We start from the raw sequence: 17888 nt of genomic DNA on the forward strand, positions 1-17888 counted from the left end.
TCTTTTCCTTCTGCCACTTCTTCTTCTCTTGCTTCTCAGCCTCATCCCTATTCCGATAAACTCAGCGTGCAATGGCCATAATTTGGCTCATCAGCATCCCTTCCCATCCTTCTGATTTCTGAATTTTCTTACGAATGTCAGAAGCGCACTGGGCCACAAATTTAGCAGTAATCATTCTGCTGTTTTCAGGGGCTTCAGAGTCAAAAGGAGTCCATATACGATAGGCTTCCTGCAGCCTCTCTAAAAAGTCTCCTGGACTCTCATTTGGTTTCTGTTCTACTTCTGAGACTTTAGACATATTAGTGGGCTTCTGGCATGCCCTGCGGATACCTTGCACAAGCGTCTGGCGGTAGGTGGTAAGCCTGGCCAGATGAATTGCATTGTTTGGATCCCAATTAGGATCTTCCAAGGGAAAGTTGTCTTGGAGATGACGGTCAATATTAAAAATATTTCCCACTCTGGCCTGCTCACGCAAATATATCTGTGCCTTTTCAATTATGTCTCTCCTTTCCTCAGTGGTGAACAGAGTATTCAGGAGTTGGCAGCAATCTGTCCAAGTAGGACTATGAGTATTTACTATTGAAGTCACCAAGTCCATCATAGCCTGAGGTTTTTCTGCGAAAGATGGGGTGTGTGTTTTCCAATTCATCAGATCCGTAGTTGTGAATGGAATGTACTGGAGGGTCGAAGTTCGAGGTGGCCGTGGTCCGAGTTGCCCGTTAACCAGCACAGGCTCCTTAAGTGCATCAAATACTCTTCTGAGAGGGGCTACTACGTGATCTTTCTCTTCGCTTTGCTCTAGGGGCCTCAAATCATAGGGGATGGTATTTGTCCCAAGGCGTTCTTTTAGCAGCCTTATACGCCTGGCTGTATTGCTTGCTGACCGATTAAGGTCTCCCTGTAACTTCTGTAATAATTCTCTAGGACTTGGATGTACAGGGGTTTGGGGTAGGCAATCAGTTGTTCCACTAAAAGAGACTGTAGATGGAGTTCTACTGGGACTCACAGGTGGAATAACCACTTCTGCTTGGGCTTTATTATAGGCCTCCAATGCCTCCTGAAGATATTTATCATAATCTATCAAGGAATCAAGTTCTGTGACTCCAGCCCCATTATTCATTCCACTTTCTTGCCTTGGGGTTACAACTGGTGGAGTGTTTGGATTAGGCTCCCTTCGATGTGGAGCATAGGGTGGAGGTGGAAGCACCTCTTCCTCTGGTCCCTCAAAAATGGGTTTGAGTTTATTTGGCAAGATTCCTTTCCTAGCTTCGGCTTTTACAGCCAATAATTTGCATCGTTGGACTTTGCATTCCCTTATCCATGGAGGATTTTTATTTAATGTGCTCAGCCAAGAATCTATATATGAAAATTGTTCTGGGCACCCTCCAGTTTCTTTGGCGATGTTAGACCAAAGTTTGCTTACTAAATTTATATCAAAGGTTCCCTGAGATGGCCATTCAGTATTTTGTTTCGGCCACTCTAATTCACATAACGTTCTCAGGCGCTCTGGCGTCATTTTGACTCCATATGCCCCTGAGAAGGCTTTCTTAAAATTATTTAACATACATTCAAGAGGTGTATTTTCCCCCTTTGAACCCCCAACTCCCATTGTATGGCCCTGTGAAGTATCCACTCAGTCACTCACACACACGCTTCGTGAGATTCCTTGCCCAGTGAAGTCGCCTTACTGGGAACCGAAGTACTACCCACTCCACACTCAGGTCAGCTACAAATTGTACTTTCTCACACATACAATGCGCTGGATACTTCATCACACCCTACCTCCCAACCTTTCCCTTTCCCTACACCAGATCACCATCTGATGTACCCAACCACCTAGCGTGCTCAGTTCCCCTTTACTGAGACGCAGAAGTTTGATCAAGACTTTTCTCTTCCTCCCAATTAATTGGAGGGCCAAAAACCCCTTAGTGCACTTACCCTTAGTTGGTTGCCTGTTTATTTCTCTGGTTCCCCCCGGTCCGTCACCGTCGGTGGGCAGGGTATCAGACAGACGAGACTTCTGCGTTCCCCTGGAAAAAAACTTTCCAGTGCGCGCTGGGTAAGCAGTGAGTGGTCCTCTCTCTTGTACCCTGCCCAGTAAGGCGAAGGGGCTGCATTCCAGCAGACCACTTATCCGAGTCACAGGGGCACCATAAAATGTAGCACCCTGCTTGTGGTTAACGCTTAGCTGGAATGAAATATTCAACGCAGCAATAGAGAAATTAAAATAATAATTTATTTGTCAGACAAATAAATGAGAGGCACAGTGGTATATGGTTACCAAGCTCTGGCCTGGTCTCCTGCCATTATGGCCAGCACTTATATTCCCTCAGCCCAGCCCCCTTGCTCCTCCTTTGGCTGCCTCTGTCCAATCAGCCTGGTTGAATTTCCTATTGGCTGATTGCTATAACCAATCCTAAAAGATACACCCATTTCCTATTGCCTTTTATGGGATACAAAAAGCTATATATTCTTCTATCTATAAATGACAAATAAGTAGTCATATATCTTACATTTGTCTCAACAAGGAACCTTAATTACCAGCTCACCTCTTGCCCTCCTTGCCCTATTGCCCTCCAAAACAGGTGGTTAATAGTTTTAAATTTTTATCTCAGACAGATGTCAGAGATCTTGGGTTCACATTCTCATGCATCATCAATGAAAGATCTCCTTTTTGGAGGTCTTTAAACAAAGGCCTGACAACCATATGCCAGGAGTGCTCGATGGCGTCTCCTGTCTGTTTACACTCCCCTTCTCCAGCCAGTTGCTTTCTTTTCCATTTGCTCTTGGCCTTTAACCTTAGGAAGATATGGCTCAAGTTTAATGGGAGGCACATGGTTTTATTTTACTATTTACCAACTCTTAATTATGTAGGGTCAGTGTAACCTTGCTCTCAGCCTGTAATTCCCTTTTTACGACTTTGAGAATTGTTTTCTGCTATAAATCAGGGGGCCCCCTTGTCCAGGAGGATAAACATCTTGCCAAAGTACTTAGGCAGCTGGTCTTCTGCCTGGCATAAAACATTTGAAAATCTTTAAGCTCATTTTAAAATACAGACCCTAATCAAACTATAAGCCTTGATAAAAATGCAGGCTATGATTAGATGCCTCAGTCAAACCTATTACTTAAAGAAACCTCCCCACAGAGAAGGCTGAGCAGCTGTTATAGAAAGGTCTTGTTATTCCTTTATTTCCCTGATTTTGATCCCGCCCTTCTTCCCAAAGGAGCCCAGGAGGGCAAACGGAACAATTTAACAAACGAATATTTTAAAAACAGCCTGGCAGACAGCAAGTGGTGAATTCCTGAATGAGCTACGGAGGAGCGCCTAGTCTGGCATCTGCTCATGTTGGTTTTTGCAGCCTCTCCTTCCGCAGACCTGGGGGGGGGGAGCTTTGTAGACTCCAGTGTAGTGGTTCTCCCCTTCAGCCATGCCTTCAGTGTGGGTTAGGCTGGTTTTGCAGACAGTCCCTCTCGAGGGCTGGACCCCATCAGGACTCGCCACCGTACAGTTTTGACCACCACCTTTCAACCCAAGCATCCCCTCTCCCCTACAATCCCAGCTTCCCAGCAATCGACTGAAATCGCAGGGGAGCTCAAGGTCTGGAGGGGAAGGGGCCAAACGTCCCACGGAGTGGTCCACATACAATGGAAAACATAGGCGCCGACTCCATGGGACCTGAGGGGGCCCGAGCCCCCCCAATAATCTCGGGCGCCCCTCCAGCAGAGCGCCACCGCCGCCCCTCGGGATGCGAATGGGATCCGTTCCGGAGCCCCGTTCGCATCCTGAATGCAACGTAGGCCGTGATAGCATGTCTGCGCGTGCGGCGTTTTGCCGCTTCCGTGCATGCGCGCGACATCATTTTGAGCGTCTATGCATGTGCGAGCAGCGAAACCCGGAAGTAACGCGCTCCGTTACTTCCGGGTTGCCGCAGAGCGCAATTCGAACGCGCTCAACCCGAAGCACATTCAACCCAAGGTATGACTGTATTGCATTAGAAATATTAGGGGAAATTCACACTAAGATGTGGACTGGAGGTTTTTAAGCAGAGTCATGGATGCATTAGTTAAGATTCCTACATTGCAGGGGGCTGGACTAGATGACCACCAGCGTCCCTTCCCGCTCTACGATTCTATGATTCTACGAAGATGCTGGTGAATTTTCATGAGGACTTTTTTCCTTTTTCAAATAAAATCACAAACTGGCCTGGAAAGGTGGAGTTAAGAATCTAAGACTGGAAAGAACGAGAAACCAAAATTGGCCGCTCTGTCCATCCCTATCCTTGCCCCCAGGTTCTCCTCATGCCTTGATCCTTCCCAGCATTACGACTGGGATAATAACTGCAGACAGAAGTAACGAGGTGTTGAAGGCATTTTATTCAGCAAAGTTGATCATTTCAGCCTTAACGGATTTGGAAGCTGTTTCCCCATTCAGCTCCTGCATAAAACAGGAGCAAAAAGGAGTCCGGTGGGCGAATCATTGACGTTGATCTGCAGCAAAACAAGGTCTGGAGGAGGAGGAGGAGATCTCAATCTGGAAGGTAAAGAAAGTGGGAGCATCATTATCTGCTTCTAAAGAAGCGTCATAATCTCTGCCTTGTGACAGGTAACATGGTGATGTTGACTAACTGGAGAAAGGCAATTGATTCTATTTCTGATTCTCAGATTTTTTAGGGAAATATTCGCCTATTCCCCTGTGTGTTGCTGATGACCCTGGTACGTGCCAATTTGCACAGTTTTGGCAAGGTTTACGGTGCCCCCATGAGCCCTGGAACGCTCTTCCCTTTGCAAAAGAAGACCAGGAAGCTGTACTTCAAGAAAGTTTCCCCTCCTCACCCCTCTTTTCACCAAGGAACCCCAGATAAAGTTTCTAAGGAACTGAATATAGGCCGAGGTGATTATCTGAGAATAGCAACCCTGAGATGGCAACTGCTGAGTCCTGCATTATGCTAAGGAAGTCTCCCTGCTTAGGGGATCTTGTGCCCTTTCACAGCTCCTCCCTGTTCATTTCGGAGGGGGGGTTGTTATCCTTATGCCCAGCTTGCGAGCAGCCCCAGGGCACTTGTCTGACTAGACAGAGCTTGGTCTCGACTGGCAGAGCAAATCTTGCGTTCTTTGGGAATTGATATACAATGAATTGGGGGGGGGGGTGTTTAAAATAACATTTGTCAAAAAAACCAGAAGCCTTTGTATTAAGAATTACAGGTGCCGACATCCCAAAAGACCAGAAAAGACTGTTTATGTATGCAACAGCAGCTGCAAGGATGCTACTAGCCCAAGGGTGGAAGGAACCAACAGTCTCTATCAAGGAAGAATGGCAAGCCAAACTGCTGGACTACACTGAAATGGCAAAACTGACCGGGAGACTCAGGAATGAAGAAGATAATGACTTTAAAAAAGAATGGGGAAAATTCAACTTATTTAGGAGACCATTGTAAACAAATAAAAACGTTAGCTAGCTGGACTTCCGGGTTGACGTGATCTGGAAATGGCGGATTCCCTCCGAGCTGCGGAGGGAATCGGCTCTACCGAGGACGGGTCTTTGCCGCGCCGGCGACGCGGGGACCCTTAAAAACCGCAGGCGCGAATGCCTGCGGACTGAAGACTCAGCGGGTGCCTTAAGCGCCCCCCCTGATCCACGAAGAGCCTTTTTAAAGGCTGCGGAGAGGATACGGGGGTGGTGTGGCACTGAGAGTCGATCGCTACCTCGGTGGAGCGAAGCCGCGAGCCATGACCAGAGAGCGCTGACTTCCTTCCTTGAAAATTTGGACTGAAAGAATCACCCGTGAGTAAGACGGATTGGGACTTTAAAAATTTACCCTGAATTGGAGACGACCGGGGGGTGTGCTAAAAGGAAGTCCGCACCCCCCCCCCTTGCAGACGATCTACGCAACGACATAAGAGCTAAGCTGGAGAGCCTACCCTTGGTGGGGTGAGTTAAAAAGGACATTAACTTTCAAGATTTGGCTAAAGGAAATTTTGGGCTGGAGAGTGGAGTTTTGGAAACCTTCTTTTTGTTTTAAACAACCCCCCCTCCCGGGCTCGGGAAAGTCCTGCCTTTGTGCCTGTGTAAGAGCAGCGGGGTTTGACAGCTGTCAAAGCTGTCAAACGGGCGGTTTAAAGTGGAAAAATCGCTATCTAAGATCCCTCTGGACTAAGACGAGTTATAAGTGAGCCAAAATTGTTGGAAACAAAGTAATAATAATTTCTTAAAGGACTGTTGGAGAAAAGACTAATAAGTAACCAGATTCCCTCTAGGGGGAATTCTGTGTAACTACAATGGATACAATGGCTGTGGAAGGAAAGTTACTAGTGGAAATCGAAAGGATGTTTCAACTGGTGGGAACCTTACAAGAGCAGAGCTTGGCCATGAATAAACAACTTGTGACTATGACCTTGGGAACAGGCAACTCTGCTCTCTGTATTGAGGACCTGAATGAGAAAGAATCCACAGCTGAATGGGAAACAATATCTACAGAGGTGGAAGAGACTAAACAACAAGAAAAAGAAGAAGTAACCTTGGGAAGTAACAACCAAAAGTTGACATCTGTGGAACACAAGCAAGGAGATGCTGGGAACTTATCTACCACAAGTCTGCGAAAGTCACAGAAGAAGGAGGAGGAGGTCCCGGGACAATATGGAATACAGGAACTTAAAATAAAGAAATATGACTGGGGCCTCAGTTTGGACTTTGATTCTGAAGATACAGGCTTTGTGGAAACTTTTCAGCAGTTACTTTCAAATCTCCTTGTGGGAAGAGAATACACTTTGATGGTGAAAGAACTCTTTCCAGACTCGACGACTGACATAAAGGACTACCAACAAGACAGGCGGAGAGGGACTGAAATGGACTTGAAAGCCTCGGACGTGAGGAACCCAGGCTGAGAATCTCGAATTTGGATTTCTATTGGGAAGGGACAAAAACCGGGGATGGGAGGGAGGGAAGAGGAGATTCTTAAAAACTCTTAAGACTTTTAGGTTTGGTTAATATGACTCTTAATTAAGACAAAATGAAAATCGATGGAAGAGAACTTAAGTCCAACTTAGGAAAATCAATTTTTATTATAAAAGAGGTAATAAGATGAATAAGATGGTTAAGAGGAGAAACACCAACTTGCTGATATAATCTTGGGAACTGGGATGCACGAGGGGGGGTGGGGGGAAGTCAGGGAACAAGGTTATGAAATGGGGATTTGCTGATTTTATACATGTTTTTGTTTTGTGTTTGTGTGTTTTGTTTTTATAAAAGCAGAAAATCAAATAAAAATTTAAAAAAAAAAATAAAAACGTTAGCTGGACTTTAAAAATAACTTGTAAAGAAATGAAAGACATGGATAACTTAGAGAGATGAAAACTGAATGATATGTAGGTTTAGAAAAAAAGTATTTTAAGGACCCATGCAGGGGACGGGAGGGAAATCACGAGATTCAGAGCACCTCATATATGGATATGTTAAAAGTTTTTTCTTTTCATTATTTTAAATTTGTTCTTGCAAAAACCAATAAAAAATATTTCAAATAAAAGGTTCTTAACAAGCCTAGGTAAAAAGGTGCTTTGCCCTTAAATAAGTTGGACTGCATTGCTTCTCCGCAAAAGCTTTTTCTCACTGAGTGCAAACATTCTGTGTACTTGGAAGCAAGAAAAATGCCACGCATGAAGCACAGGTTATGTGCAAAAATGTGCACGCACACCAAATCCCCTGTATTCCTGCACACCCCACCCATTCTTACCTCTTTCTTCCTCTGATTTGCTGTCCACCTTCTCTTCCGATGAAGTCGCAGCTGTTAAAAAAATAAGATCAAACACTGGTTTATGCCAACGCCATGCAATATATCCACCTGATTTGTATGTTGGTGACAGCAGAGGGTTCACCAACAGAAATAAGGATCCGAAGCTCAGCTGGAGCCCAGGCCCCACATATTGGAGAACGCTGGTCTTCTCTGCAGAGCCACACATGCGCCCAGTGCATTCAGTAGGGCAGGGCTAGCCAGCATAATGGTGCCCTCCAGTCCATCTAGAGGGCGGCATGTTGACTACCCCTGAATTGGGGCCTTAAACTCATGCGGAGAACCATGTCTGGCTTGGAGGGAGGAAAATGAAGGATCAACTTGTCCTTCACCCATAAAAAATCTCTGGCTGTCAGGGGATGGTCTGGATATGAAGATTGGGGATTGCAGTCACAGGTGGATCAACTCCACTCAGAAGAGGAGGGGGAATATTTGTGTGCCCCCCGCCTCCAGCGTTTTCAGAAGCAGAGAGAGAGGCAGACACAGACTTAGAAGCTGAACAGATTAGGGAGGAGTTACCCAACTACGGGATAATGACAAGGGAGCCAGAAGGGAGGGGGCAGCTGGGAGACACATCAGTTGAAAGTATGGGGGAACCACCCCTCGCAATGGACTCGGGGGGCCAAACGTATCAGAGATCAAAAGAGGCAGAGAGGGGGAGGAACTTCCCATTGGAGTGCTCCTTGCATCGGAATGAGGATTCAGAGTAGGCAACTGATCTCCTTGAGAAGGGTTGTCTGTGCTTGCAGCATGATGCTGTAATAAAAGGACTGTAAATCTATCAATTGATGCTTTTGAATTCTGGTGCTGGAGGAGACTCTTGAGAGTCCCATGGACTGCAAGAAGATCCAACCTCTCCATTCTTAAGGAAATTAGCCCTGAGTGCTCACTGGAAGGACAGATCCTGAAGCTGAGGCTCCAATACTTTGGCCACCTCATGAGAAGACTCCCTGGAAAAGACCCTGATGTTGGGAAAGATTGAGGGCACAAGAAGAAGGGGATGACAGAGGACGAGATGGTTGGACAGTGTTCTCGAAGCTACCAACATGAGTCTGACCAAACTGCGGGAGGCAGTGGAAGACAGGAGTGCCTGGCATACTCTGGTCCATGGGGTCACGAAGAGTCGGACACAACTAAACGACTAAACAACAACAAAATCTATCAACTGCTCATTAATTCTTATCTGTGAGCTACTGAAGGGAGAGGGGAACTTCCACGCTTGACACCGGCTGACCTTGGGCAGCTCAGAGTCGCTCAGCCTCCTTGGGCTGTCGTGAGGACAAAACGATGTTGTGCACTGACATGCTTTGTTGATATCCTTTATTTTTATGTCATTGTTTATGCTTGTTCTTTGTGCTGGTGCAGGAAAACTTAAAAACTATGCACGAGAGAGAGAGAACCCCCCTCAAAAAAAATTGCACACATCTAAACATGTGTGCAATCCATTTTGCATCCTGTGGATATGGCAGAATGAATGAACGCCGTCTGCTATTGATCCCAAGGACTCTGTCCCTGCCTTGCAAAGATCGAGTGCTCACCGCGGATTGGAGGCCTGTATCCGTCACAGCCGATCTTTGGCCTTTTCTGGCTGTACTTATCACAGAACTGGAGGCTTCCGGTCTGGTTACAGCACCAGTCATATAATTTCAACTCTTCGTCTGCAGACAGGAATTGCGAGAAAGAAAGGAAAGGAAAGGAACTTACCAGAGCCTGATTTGGAAATATTTGAGACCAAGAGCCTGACTTGGACAGAAGGTGGGGGATTCTGCTGGGAGATTCATAAGGTTATCAATGACCACTAGTCACAATGGCCGTTTTCTACCTCACCGTCAGAGGCTCTATGCCGGACAATGTCTTTTGCTGGAAATGGCGAGAGGGCAGAGTGCCTTTGCGCTCAATTCCTGCTTGCTGGTCTCCCACAAAGATCTGGCTGGCCACTGTGAGAACAGGATGCTGGACTCCATGGACCACTGGCCAGATCCAGTAGGGCTTCTCTTGTGTTCTTTCATCGTCTACTAGTTAGGGATGCAAACACTTGCGTTCTACTGCGGGATAGCCAGCTTCATGGCACCAACTTGCTAGCGCATGAAGGGGTTAATACTATAGAGTAAGCTCTACTGCCAGGCTTAGCTAAGTCCACTCCCTCTCACCTTGGAAGGAACTAGACAATCAAGCCTTTGTCTCCCTTCCAGTCTCCCTGATGAACTCAGCTCTCACAAGCCATTGTTGGGTTCCTATGCCCATAATTTAGGAACTTTTACCACTTTCTGACTAGGTCAGGTTTTAGTGCCTGTGCAACTTTTCTGACTGATGTATGGAAAAGCACATGAACCTGACCTTTGAAGAGTTTGTAAGTAAAACAGTTTTTAAACTTGCAAAACGTGTGGTCTTTTCCTATGCTGGGGGAAGAGGGAAGTTTTGGAGCTCACAAAGGCATAGTTTAAAGGTCTAACAAGCTATAGTTCCACACTTTGTGATTTTAAATCTCTGCTGGGGTTCTCTCACCATAGAGTACTTGCCCTAAACCTGGAGCTTGTCACCCAGGGAATCCTCCATTTATATATATATATATTACATTTCCCCCTCCTCCTGCACCAACACCTACAACCTCTTGTTAACTTGATAACTTGTGGGTATCTTCAGGCAGATAACCGTTGCACAGCCTCCAAAGTACAGCTTACCGCTGTTGGGGGAGCTTCTCGAACCCTTCCAGACTCTTTCCTGGTGACCTTCCACAAGTTGTTTTTTGCTGTTATAAAGACACCGGACCCCAGCACCGTACTTGTTTGGGGCAGAGGAATACAGCATGGTTAAGCGAGAGTCCGGCAAACCTGCAAAGGTTAAAGATGTTAGTTCTGTGTTGCAGATCTTCGGGGGGAGGGCGGGTGTGCAGGAAAAGAAAGGCACCCTTCTTAAACCCTTCAAATTTCCCCAGCTGAAAAGACCCCTCTTGTACACCTCTATCCTTACACCATGGATCACTGCTACAAACATCCCCCAACTCCATTATTACACAACACTGATAGACCATACCTTCAGGTCCTTGGCCCAATATACCTGAAGGAGCGTCTCCACCCCCATCGTTCTGCCCAGACGCTGAGGTCCAGCTCCAAGGGCCTTCTGACAGTTCCCTCCCTGAGAGATGTGAGGTTACAGGGAACCAGGCAGAGGGCCTTCTTGGTAGTGGTGCCCGCCCTGTGGAATGCCCGCCCATCAGATGTCAAGGAAATAAACAACTATATGACCTTTAGAAGACATCTTAAGGCAGCATTGTTTAGGGAAGATTTTTATGTTTGATTCTATTTTGAATCGTCTGCTGGGAACCGCCCAGAGTGGCTGGGGAAACCCAGCCAGATGGGCCAGGTTTAAATAATAAATTATTATTATTATTATTATCTGCAAGGCAGGAGGACCCATGTAGGGGCATCAGAAATTATGACAATGCAGAGAGAAATGGATGGGCATGCAAAGCTGCCGTAAAGGTAAAGGGACCCCTGACCATTAGGTCCAGTCTTGACCAACTCTGGGGTTGCGGCGCTCATCTCGCTTTACTGGCCGAGGGAGCCGGCGTACAGCTTCCGAGTCATGTGGCCAGCATGACTAAGCCGTTTCTGGAGAACCAGAGCAGCGCACAGAAACGCCGTTTACCTTCCCGTACCTATTTATCTACTTGCACTTTGACGTGCTTTCAAACAGCTAGGTTGGCAGGAGCAGGGACCGAGCAACGGGAGCTCACCCCGTCGCGGGGGTTCGAACTGCGGACCTTCTGATCGGCAAGTCCTAGGCTCCGTGGTTTAACCCACAGCGTCCCTAAAGCTGCCTTACACCAAGCCGAAACACTGGTCCATCTCACTCAGCATTGTCCACAGTGGTTCTCCAAGGTTTCTTGCATTTCGCAGGGGTGGATGCTGCACAAAAACGTGCTTCGCCATGGAGCTATGGGGTCGACGTCATTTGAGCCACACAGCCACCGAACTGGAGAGCTGCTTCCAATGCATTCAATGGTCCGAGATTGGCTTAAATCCAAGCACTGTGTCTGAGTCACAGAGCCGACCACGCACCTTTTTTGCTGCGGGAGAAGCGATCGTCCGACAGCCCCTGTTGCAGAGAGCAAGGGCAGGGAGGCAGGTCTTTGTTCCAGGCAAATGGCTGCCCCTCATGGCTAAGCCAGTTGAGGCACCGCTGCCTGAAGTTCACTGCCTGATGCGGCTGTCCATCTTGTATACCCAGAGACCACGCACACCTGGAAGGAAGGTGCAAGAAAACGGGAGGGAAATCAAGGGCGTGAAGCTTAATTTACTTATGGTACATCCCCGCCTAGCTGCCCTAAATCTATCAAATTCCTTCCAGACCTCTGCTATCATTCTGGTATAACATAACGGAATAATCCAAGTGTGTGTTGGGAGTCCCACCCTGACCTGGACAACAAATTTAGTGAGAAGCTTTTAACCGCTCCGAAAAGTTTCAGAAGAGGCCAGCCAAATGATCAAGGGGGTGAAGGAATTCCGCTTCGAGGAACAGTTGCAGCATTTGGGGCTTTTGGGTTTAAGGAAAAAGTGAATGAAAGAAGACAAAATAGAAGTTAACGAAATGATGCAAAGGTTTTTCTATCTCTCTCTCTCACGATGCCAAAACTCGTGGACACCCAAGGAAGCTGAATGTTGGATGGACAAATAAAAGGAAGTTCTCCATCATGCAGCTTGAGCGTTTTCCTTCGGGGCATCTTTTGGGTCACTGTGGGGACAGGATGGGGACTAGGTGGGCCATTGAAATAATCCAGAAGGCTCTCCTTGTGTTCTTAAAGGCCAGCAACTCTGCACCCCAATGCTAGAATCAGACAACAAAACCACATTTGAAAGAAGCCGTTTAGAACAGGGGCCAGCAACCTTTTTCAGCCGTGGGTCGGTCCACCGTCTCTCAGACAATGTGGTGGGCCGGAGTATATATATATTTTGGGGGGGGGGGATGAAGGAATTCCTATGCCCCACAAATAACCCTGAGATGCATTTTAAATAAAAACACACATTCTACTCATGTAAAAACACCAGGCAGGCCCCACAAATAACCCAGAGGTGCATTTTCCCAGAGGTGTAAAACACGCTGATTCCTGGGCCATCCGCAGGCCAAATTTAGAAGGCAATTGGGCCGCATCCGGCCCCCGGGCCCTGGTTTAGAAGCTTCTAGTTTTCAAACCCTCTAAGTGTCCCTATTTTCCAGGGACAGTCCCGGATTTACAGAAGCCGTTCCAGTTTCTGATTTGGTCCCAGAATGTCCCACTTTTCCTTAGGACATCCCTATTTTCATCTGAGAAAAGTCGGAGGGCACGGAGTTACACGACCCCTGAACCAAGGAGATAAATAACTATGCAACCTTTAGAAGACATCGGAAGCCAGCCCAGTATAGGAAAGGTGTTTTCTAAAATGTTTAATGTTTTCTTATGTTTTTATATGTGTTGGAAGCCACCCAGAGGTGGCTGGGACCACCCAGTCAGTTGGGCAGGGTATAAATAATAAATTGGCTATGATGATGTTGATGGAATAGAACATCTCTATTTTCATCAGAGAAATGTTGGAGGGTATGAGTTTTGCTTTCTGCGAGGACAAAGGGGCTTTCAGACCCCTGGCAGGATATCGGGGGGGGGGGGGCTTCTGAGCAACCTTCAGGGGGCCACATGTCAGTTGTGGTCAGTTGTGATTTATCGGCTACTTTAAAATGAGGCTGTGTTTTAAATTGCATTTTAACCTGTATTTTAAACTGGTTTTTTCCCCTCCCTTCTCTTTTTCCCCTATTATGTTTTTAATGTGATTTTATTGGTGTTAGCTGCCCTGAGCCCAGCTCTGGCCAGGGAGGGCAGGGTATAAATAAAATTTATTATTATTATTATTATTATTATTAGTGGGGCCGGAGGCATAGGTGTGTGGAGCAATGCAAGTATCTTGAACCCCTTTGCAGTATCTTTGCAAGTGTCTTGAACCCCTTTTCTCTTGAACCCCTTTGCAGCCTCACAGGCGGACAAGAATCTGGTTTTTTGTGCTAGTGGATTTCTTGCGATGCGTCGACCGTACCTGTGTTGTAACCCTCGGTTTGATCTGGCCGGTATTTCTCAGCTGGCGTTTTAGTCATCAGGTCATCGTTTTTAAAATATCCATCACCACTGTGGGAGAAAATAAGAAGAAAGCGGATTTTTTATCTTTCCAAGGACACACAACATTTTCCCTTCTCAGACCAGGAGATCGTTCAGATCTCAAGTAGCTGAATGCAAACCTTTCAGAGAAGAGGCCATCCCCGCATTACATTTTGGGAGAGCTAGCGTTCCACATGCTTGACATCTCACAGTAGTCATAAGCAACTCATCCACCCCCTTCGCTGTTTGTAAAGGTGTAAAAAGCAGCAGTTGGGATCAGGGCTGGATTGAGGTTTGATGAAGCCCTAAGATACTGAAGGTAATGAGGCCCTTTATATGTCCAGCTGTCCTTTGTCAACAACAAATTGTCACTGTTTTTGTGTTGAATATATGCTATATGGTAATTTATGGCTCTAATAGGTATCTAAAGCCATTTGCACATAACAAAATATGTATTTTATCAAAGTAATTGTTGAACGTACCTTATACTTTGGAAATGTACATCCAGCTTTTTTTCCCTTTAAATTTTTTGGGGGCCCCCAAGAGAGTGGGGCCCTAAGCTATAGCTTGTTTAGCTTATACGTAAATCCGGCACCGGTTGGGACTTTTGACAAGAAATTGGTGAATATGTAGTTTGGCCCCATGATTTCAAGTCCATGTGCAGGAGCCAAAGTCTCCCTCTTCTCTCTCTCTCTCTCTCTCTCTCTCTCTCTCTCTCTCTCTCTCTCACACACACACACACACACACACACACACACATATATATACATACATACATTTATATATATATATATATATATATATATATATATATATATATATATATATACACATACATACATACATACATATATATATATATATATATATATACATATATATGCAGGTTTTGGTGTCTTCGGGTATCTTCCCGTGTAAGAGTTGGGGTGTCTAGTGCTCTGTTCTAGTAACAAGAAGCCGAAAGCACCAGCCTGAAGATGACGAGTGAGACCTCGTCGAAACGTCGCCTAGACACCCCAACTCTTACACGGGAAGATACCCGAAGACACCAAAACCTGCATTCCTGTACCCGTGAAAATCTACGCTCTGTTCTAGTAACAAGAAGCCGAAAGCACCAGCCTGAAGATGACGAGACCTCGTCGAAACGTCGCCTAGACACCCCAACTCTTACACGGGAAGATACCCGAAGACACCAAAACCTGCATTCCTGTACCCGTGAAAATCTACGAAAGCATACATATATATATATATATATATACATATATGTATGTATGTATGTAAAGGGACCCCTGACCATTAGGTCCAGTCCTGGCCGACTCTGGGGTTGCGGCACTCATCTCGTATATTGGCCGAGGGAGCCGGCGTACAGCTTTCGGGTCATGTGGCCAGCATGACTAAGCCAGAGCAGCGCACGGAAACGCCGTTTACCTTCCCGCCGGAGTGGTACCTGTTTATCTACTTGCACTTTGTGTTTTCGAACTGCTAGGTTGGCAGGAGCAGGGACCAAGCAATGGGAGCTCACCCCATCACGGGAATTTGAACCACCGACCTTCTGATCAGCAAGTCCTAGGCTCTGTGGTTTAACCCACAGCGCCACCTACGTCCCATATATTTATTGGCAAATCTGAAAATTTCCCATTCAGTGCAGTGGAGGAAGCAGTTCCAGGTGTACATTCCTTTGCTCTCTCAAGTGGCTGCCACTATCCAAAACATACCCATATTTCAACATGCACAGATCTCTGAATCATGGCAACAGGGGTTTGACCATCAGTGACAAATCCTCCTATTCCTGGCTCGCCCACTCATGTCCTTTGGTTAAGGAACTGCACATACCTGGTCCACCCGATCAGCACATTTGCAGGAGCGATTCTTCTGTAATCCCATTGCATTCCACCGTTTTGATAAAGGAACAGTGTGTATGTTCTGTATCCATCAGTGGTTAGGATGGCTTGGTAAGTGTTGGTCTGGAAGATACATAAGTAAGAGGTGAGACAGTTTTCCCACCATACTATCCAGGTGCACATTCAAGGCTCAGGAAGCACTTTTCTTAAAGTGGCGTTTCTTATTCTACCTTCACAAATAAAAAAGGAACAGGGAAGTCTATGCATATTAAGCAGCCACTACAAGTCAAATGCAAATTGCTGCTTTAAAAAAAGTTCTCTCCATCTCCTTTCGACATATGGAGGGTACCATGTTGGCTAATCCTGCTCAAGAATGACTCTTTTTTTTGTGAAATCTCAAAAGAAAATAAAAAAAAGAAAAAGAAAAATGAATGAGGTTTTGAGCTATTTTTTAGGAAATTTGCCAAAGAATCATCATTGGCTGCCATACCACCAGGTTTTCCCAGGCATTTTAACCAATTTTTGAAATTTCCGTCCAGATGCTATTTTCAACAGACGAATCTGTGATATGTCCAGAAAATCCCAGACGTATATGGCAGCCCCATGAAATATAAGAGGTGATATGTCCCATAGAAGAGGGAGCAAGCTTGTTTTCTGCTGCTCCAGAGAGCAGGATCTGAAGCAAAGGATTCAAGTTACAGGAAGGCAGATTCAGACTCTACATCAGGCAGAATGTTCTGACTGTTGAACATTGGAACAGTCAGTGGAATGGAGTCCCTTTCATATAGGGTCTAAGGTCCCTTTGCACCCCCCAGTAAAATATTTGAGGGGGCTGCTCCCCCAAGTTGATGGGCATCAGCATGGAGTAGTAGTAGTAGTATTGTTATTGTTATTGGTTTTTATTGATTTATTGGTTTGTTTGTTGCGTGTCGAGGTCCCCAGATCCACCCCAATAACTCACACATCACACAGAATTTTTGTTTAAGGTTTTTGGCATAATTTTGGCCACAACTTTATTAAAATACAAATTTGTGAGTGGTTGCTTAGGCATTGGTTGCGACTATCTGTCCCCACCATGGGGGACAGACTGACATTCCGCACGATGCAAAAGTCAGAATGGGGGAATACACTTGGGGGTTACGCGGAGCAGGGAATCTGCCCTCACCCCAAATGCAACCAGGAGCTCATTGCTATGGCCCGAGCCCCCTTGACAGAGTGGACAAGCAATAGTTAGCCCCCAATTCCTTTAACGGAATCCCTTGCAGCAGCAGCATTAGAGGGGCAGGCACAGCCAATCCATGCCCCTCAACCAACCAAACCATAAACCAATGCCTACCCGCCACCGAGCACTCAAGCTCGCCGCCAACCACTCACAACTGCAACCCTTCCTTCAATCCCAAAGCAACTGCATCCAGCCATGTGTTGTTCCCCATAGGGGAAAGATGCACCCCATCTGCCCTAAAGAGGGCAACAGCCTTGAAGGAAATAGCAGGGTGCAATATCACAGAAACACCTAAAGCAAGGACCTATTTTATTTTATTGGTTATTTTATTTTATTTATTTATTTTATTTTATATTCCACCGCCTTATTAACATGCTTTCTGGCCTGCTCGGTGGTAGTTTGTCTAGGCATTGGTTCCGACTATCTGCACCTGACCGCAGCAGGGCAGCACTGACGTCTGGGCCCCACCATATCGTCAGTACAAGCAAACATCGTGGGGGAGCAATGAACCAGGATCAGACTCAAGCACACCCCAAATGCTCCAGGGACCCTTGCGTGGCCCTACCCCTTGAAAGGGGTCTACAAAAGCATGGTGAATCCTTGGATTCATTTAAAGGATTACCTTTGCGCATTGGAGGGGACAGGCGCTCCGACCCCCCTCCAGACCACCTTGAACCAATGCCTTAAATTATTTTGAGTCCAGGGAGAGCTGCCATCAACTCATCTAAGTCCTCCTGCATGCAGGAACGCAAACTTATGCTGTAAGAAGACGGCAAGTCATTCTCGTCCAGCTGCACCACTAGCACTGCGGGAGGACCTGCACAGGTCACACTCGACTGCACCAAATGAAGGATCTCTTCCCAAAGCATTCCCCATCTGGACACCCAGTATATGTTCACATGGGCAGGAAGACTGAG

General features: G+C 46.3%; 1 protein-coding gene across 1 annotated transcript; it reads right to left on the reverse strand.

The window, feature by feature from the left end:
* Positions 1-4351: 4351 nt before the first annotated feature.
* Positions 4352-17442, reverse strand: LOC308579596 (mucin-4-like; the record flags this gene model as incomplete). Its single annotated transcript, XM_081214185.1, has 6 exons — positions 4352-4531; positions 7728-7778; positions 9323-9442; positions 10466-10615; positions 11846-12027; positions 17402-17442. The coding sequence occupies 6 exons, from the start codon at positions 17440-17442 to the stop codon at positions 4527-4529; spliced, it is 549 nt and encodes a 182-aa protein (XP_081070311.1). The 3' UTR covers positions 4352-4526.
* Between the last annotated feature and the right edge of the window lie 446 nt (positions 17443-17888).

This window comes from Podarcis bocagei, assembly GCF_964188305.1.
Source record: "Podarcis bocagei genome assembly, contig: HAP1_SCAFFOLD_231, whole genome shotgun sequence".
In the NCBI taxonomy this organism is placed as follows: domain Eukaryota; kingdom Metazoa; phylum Chordata; class Lepidosauria; order Squamata; family Lacertidae; genus Podarcis; species Podarcis bocagei.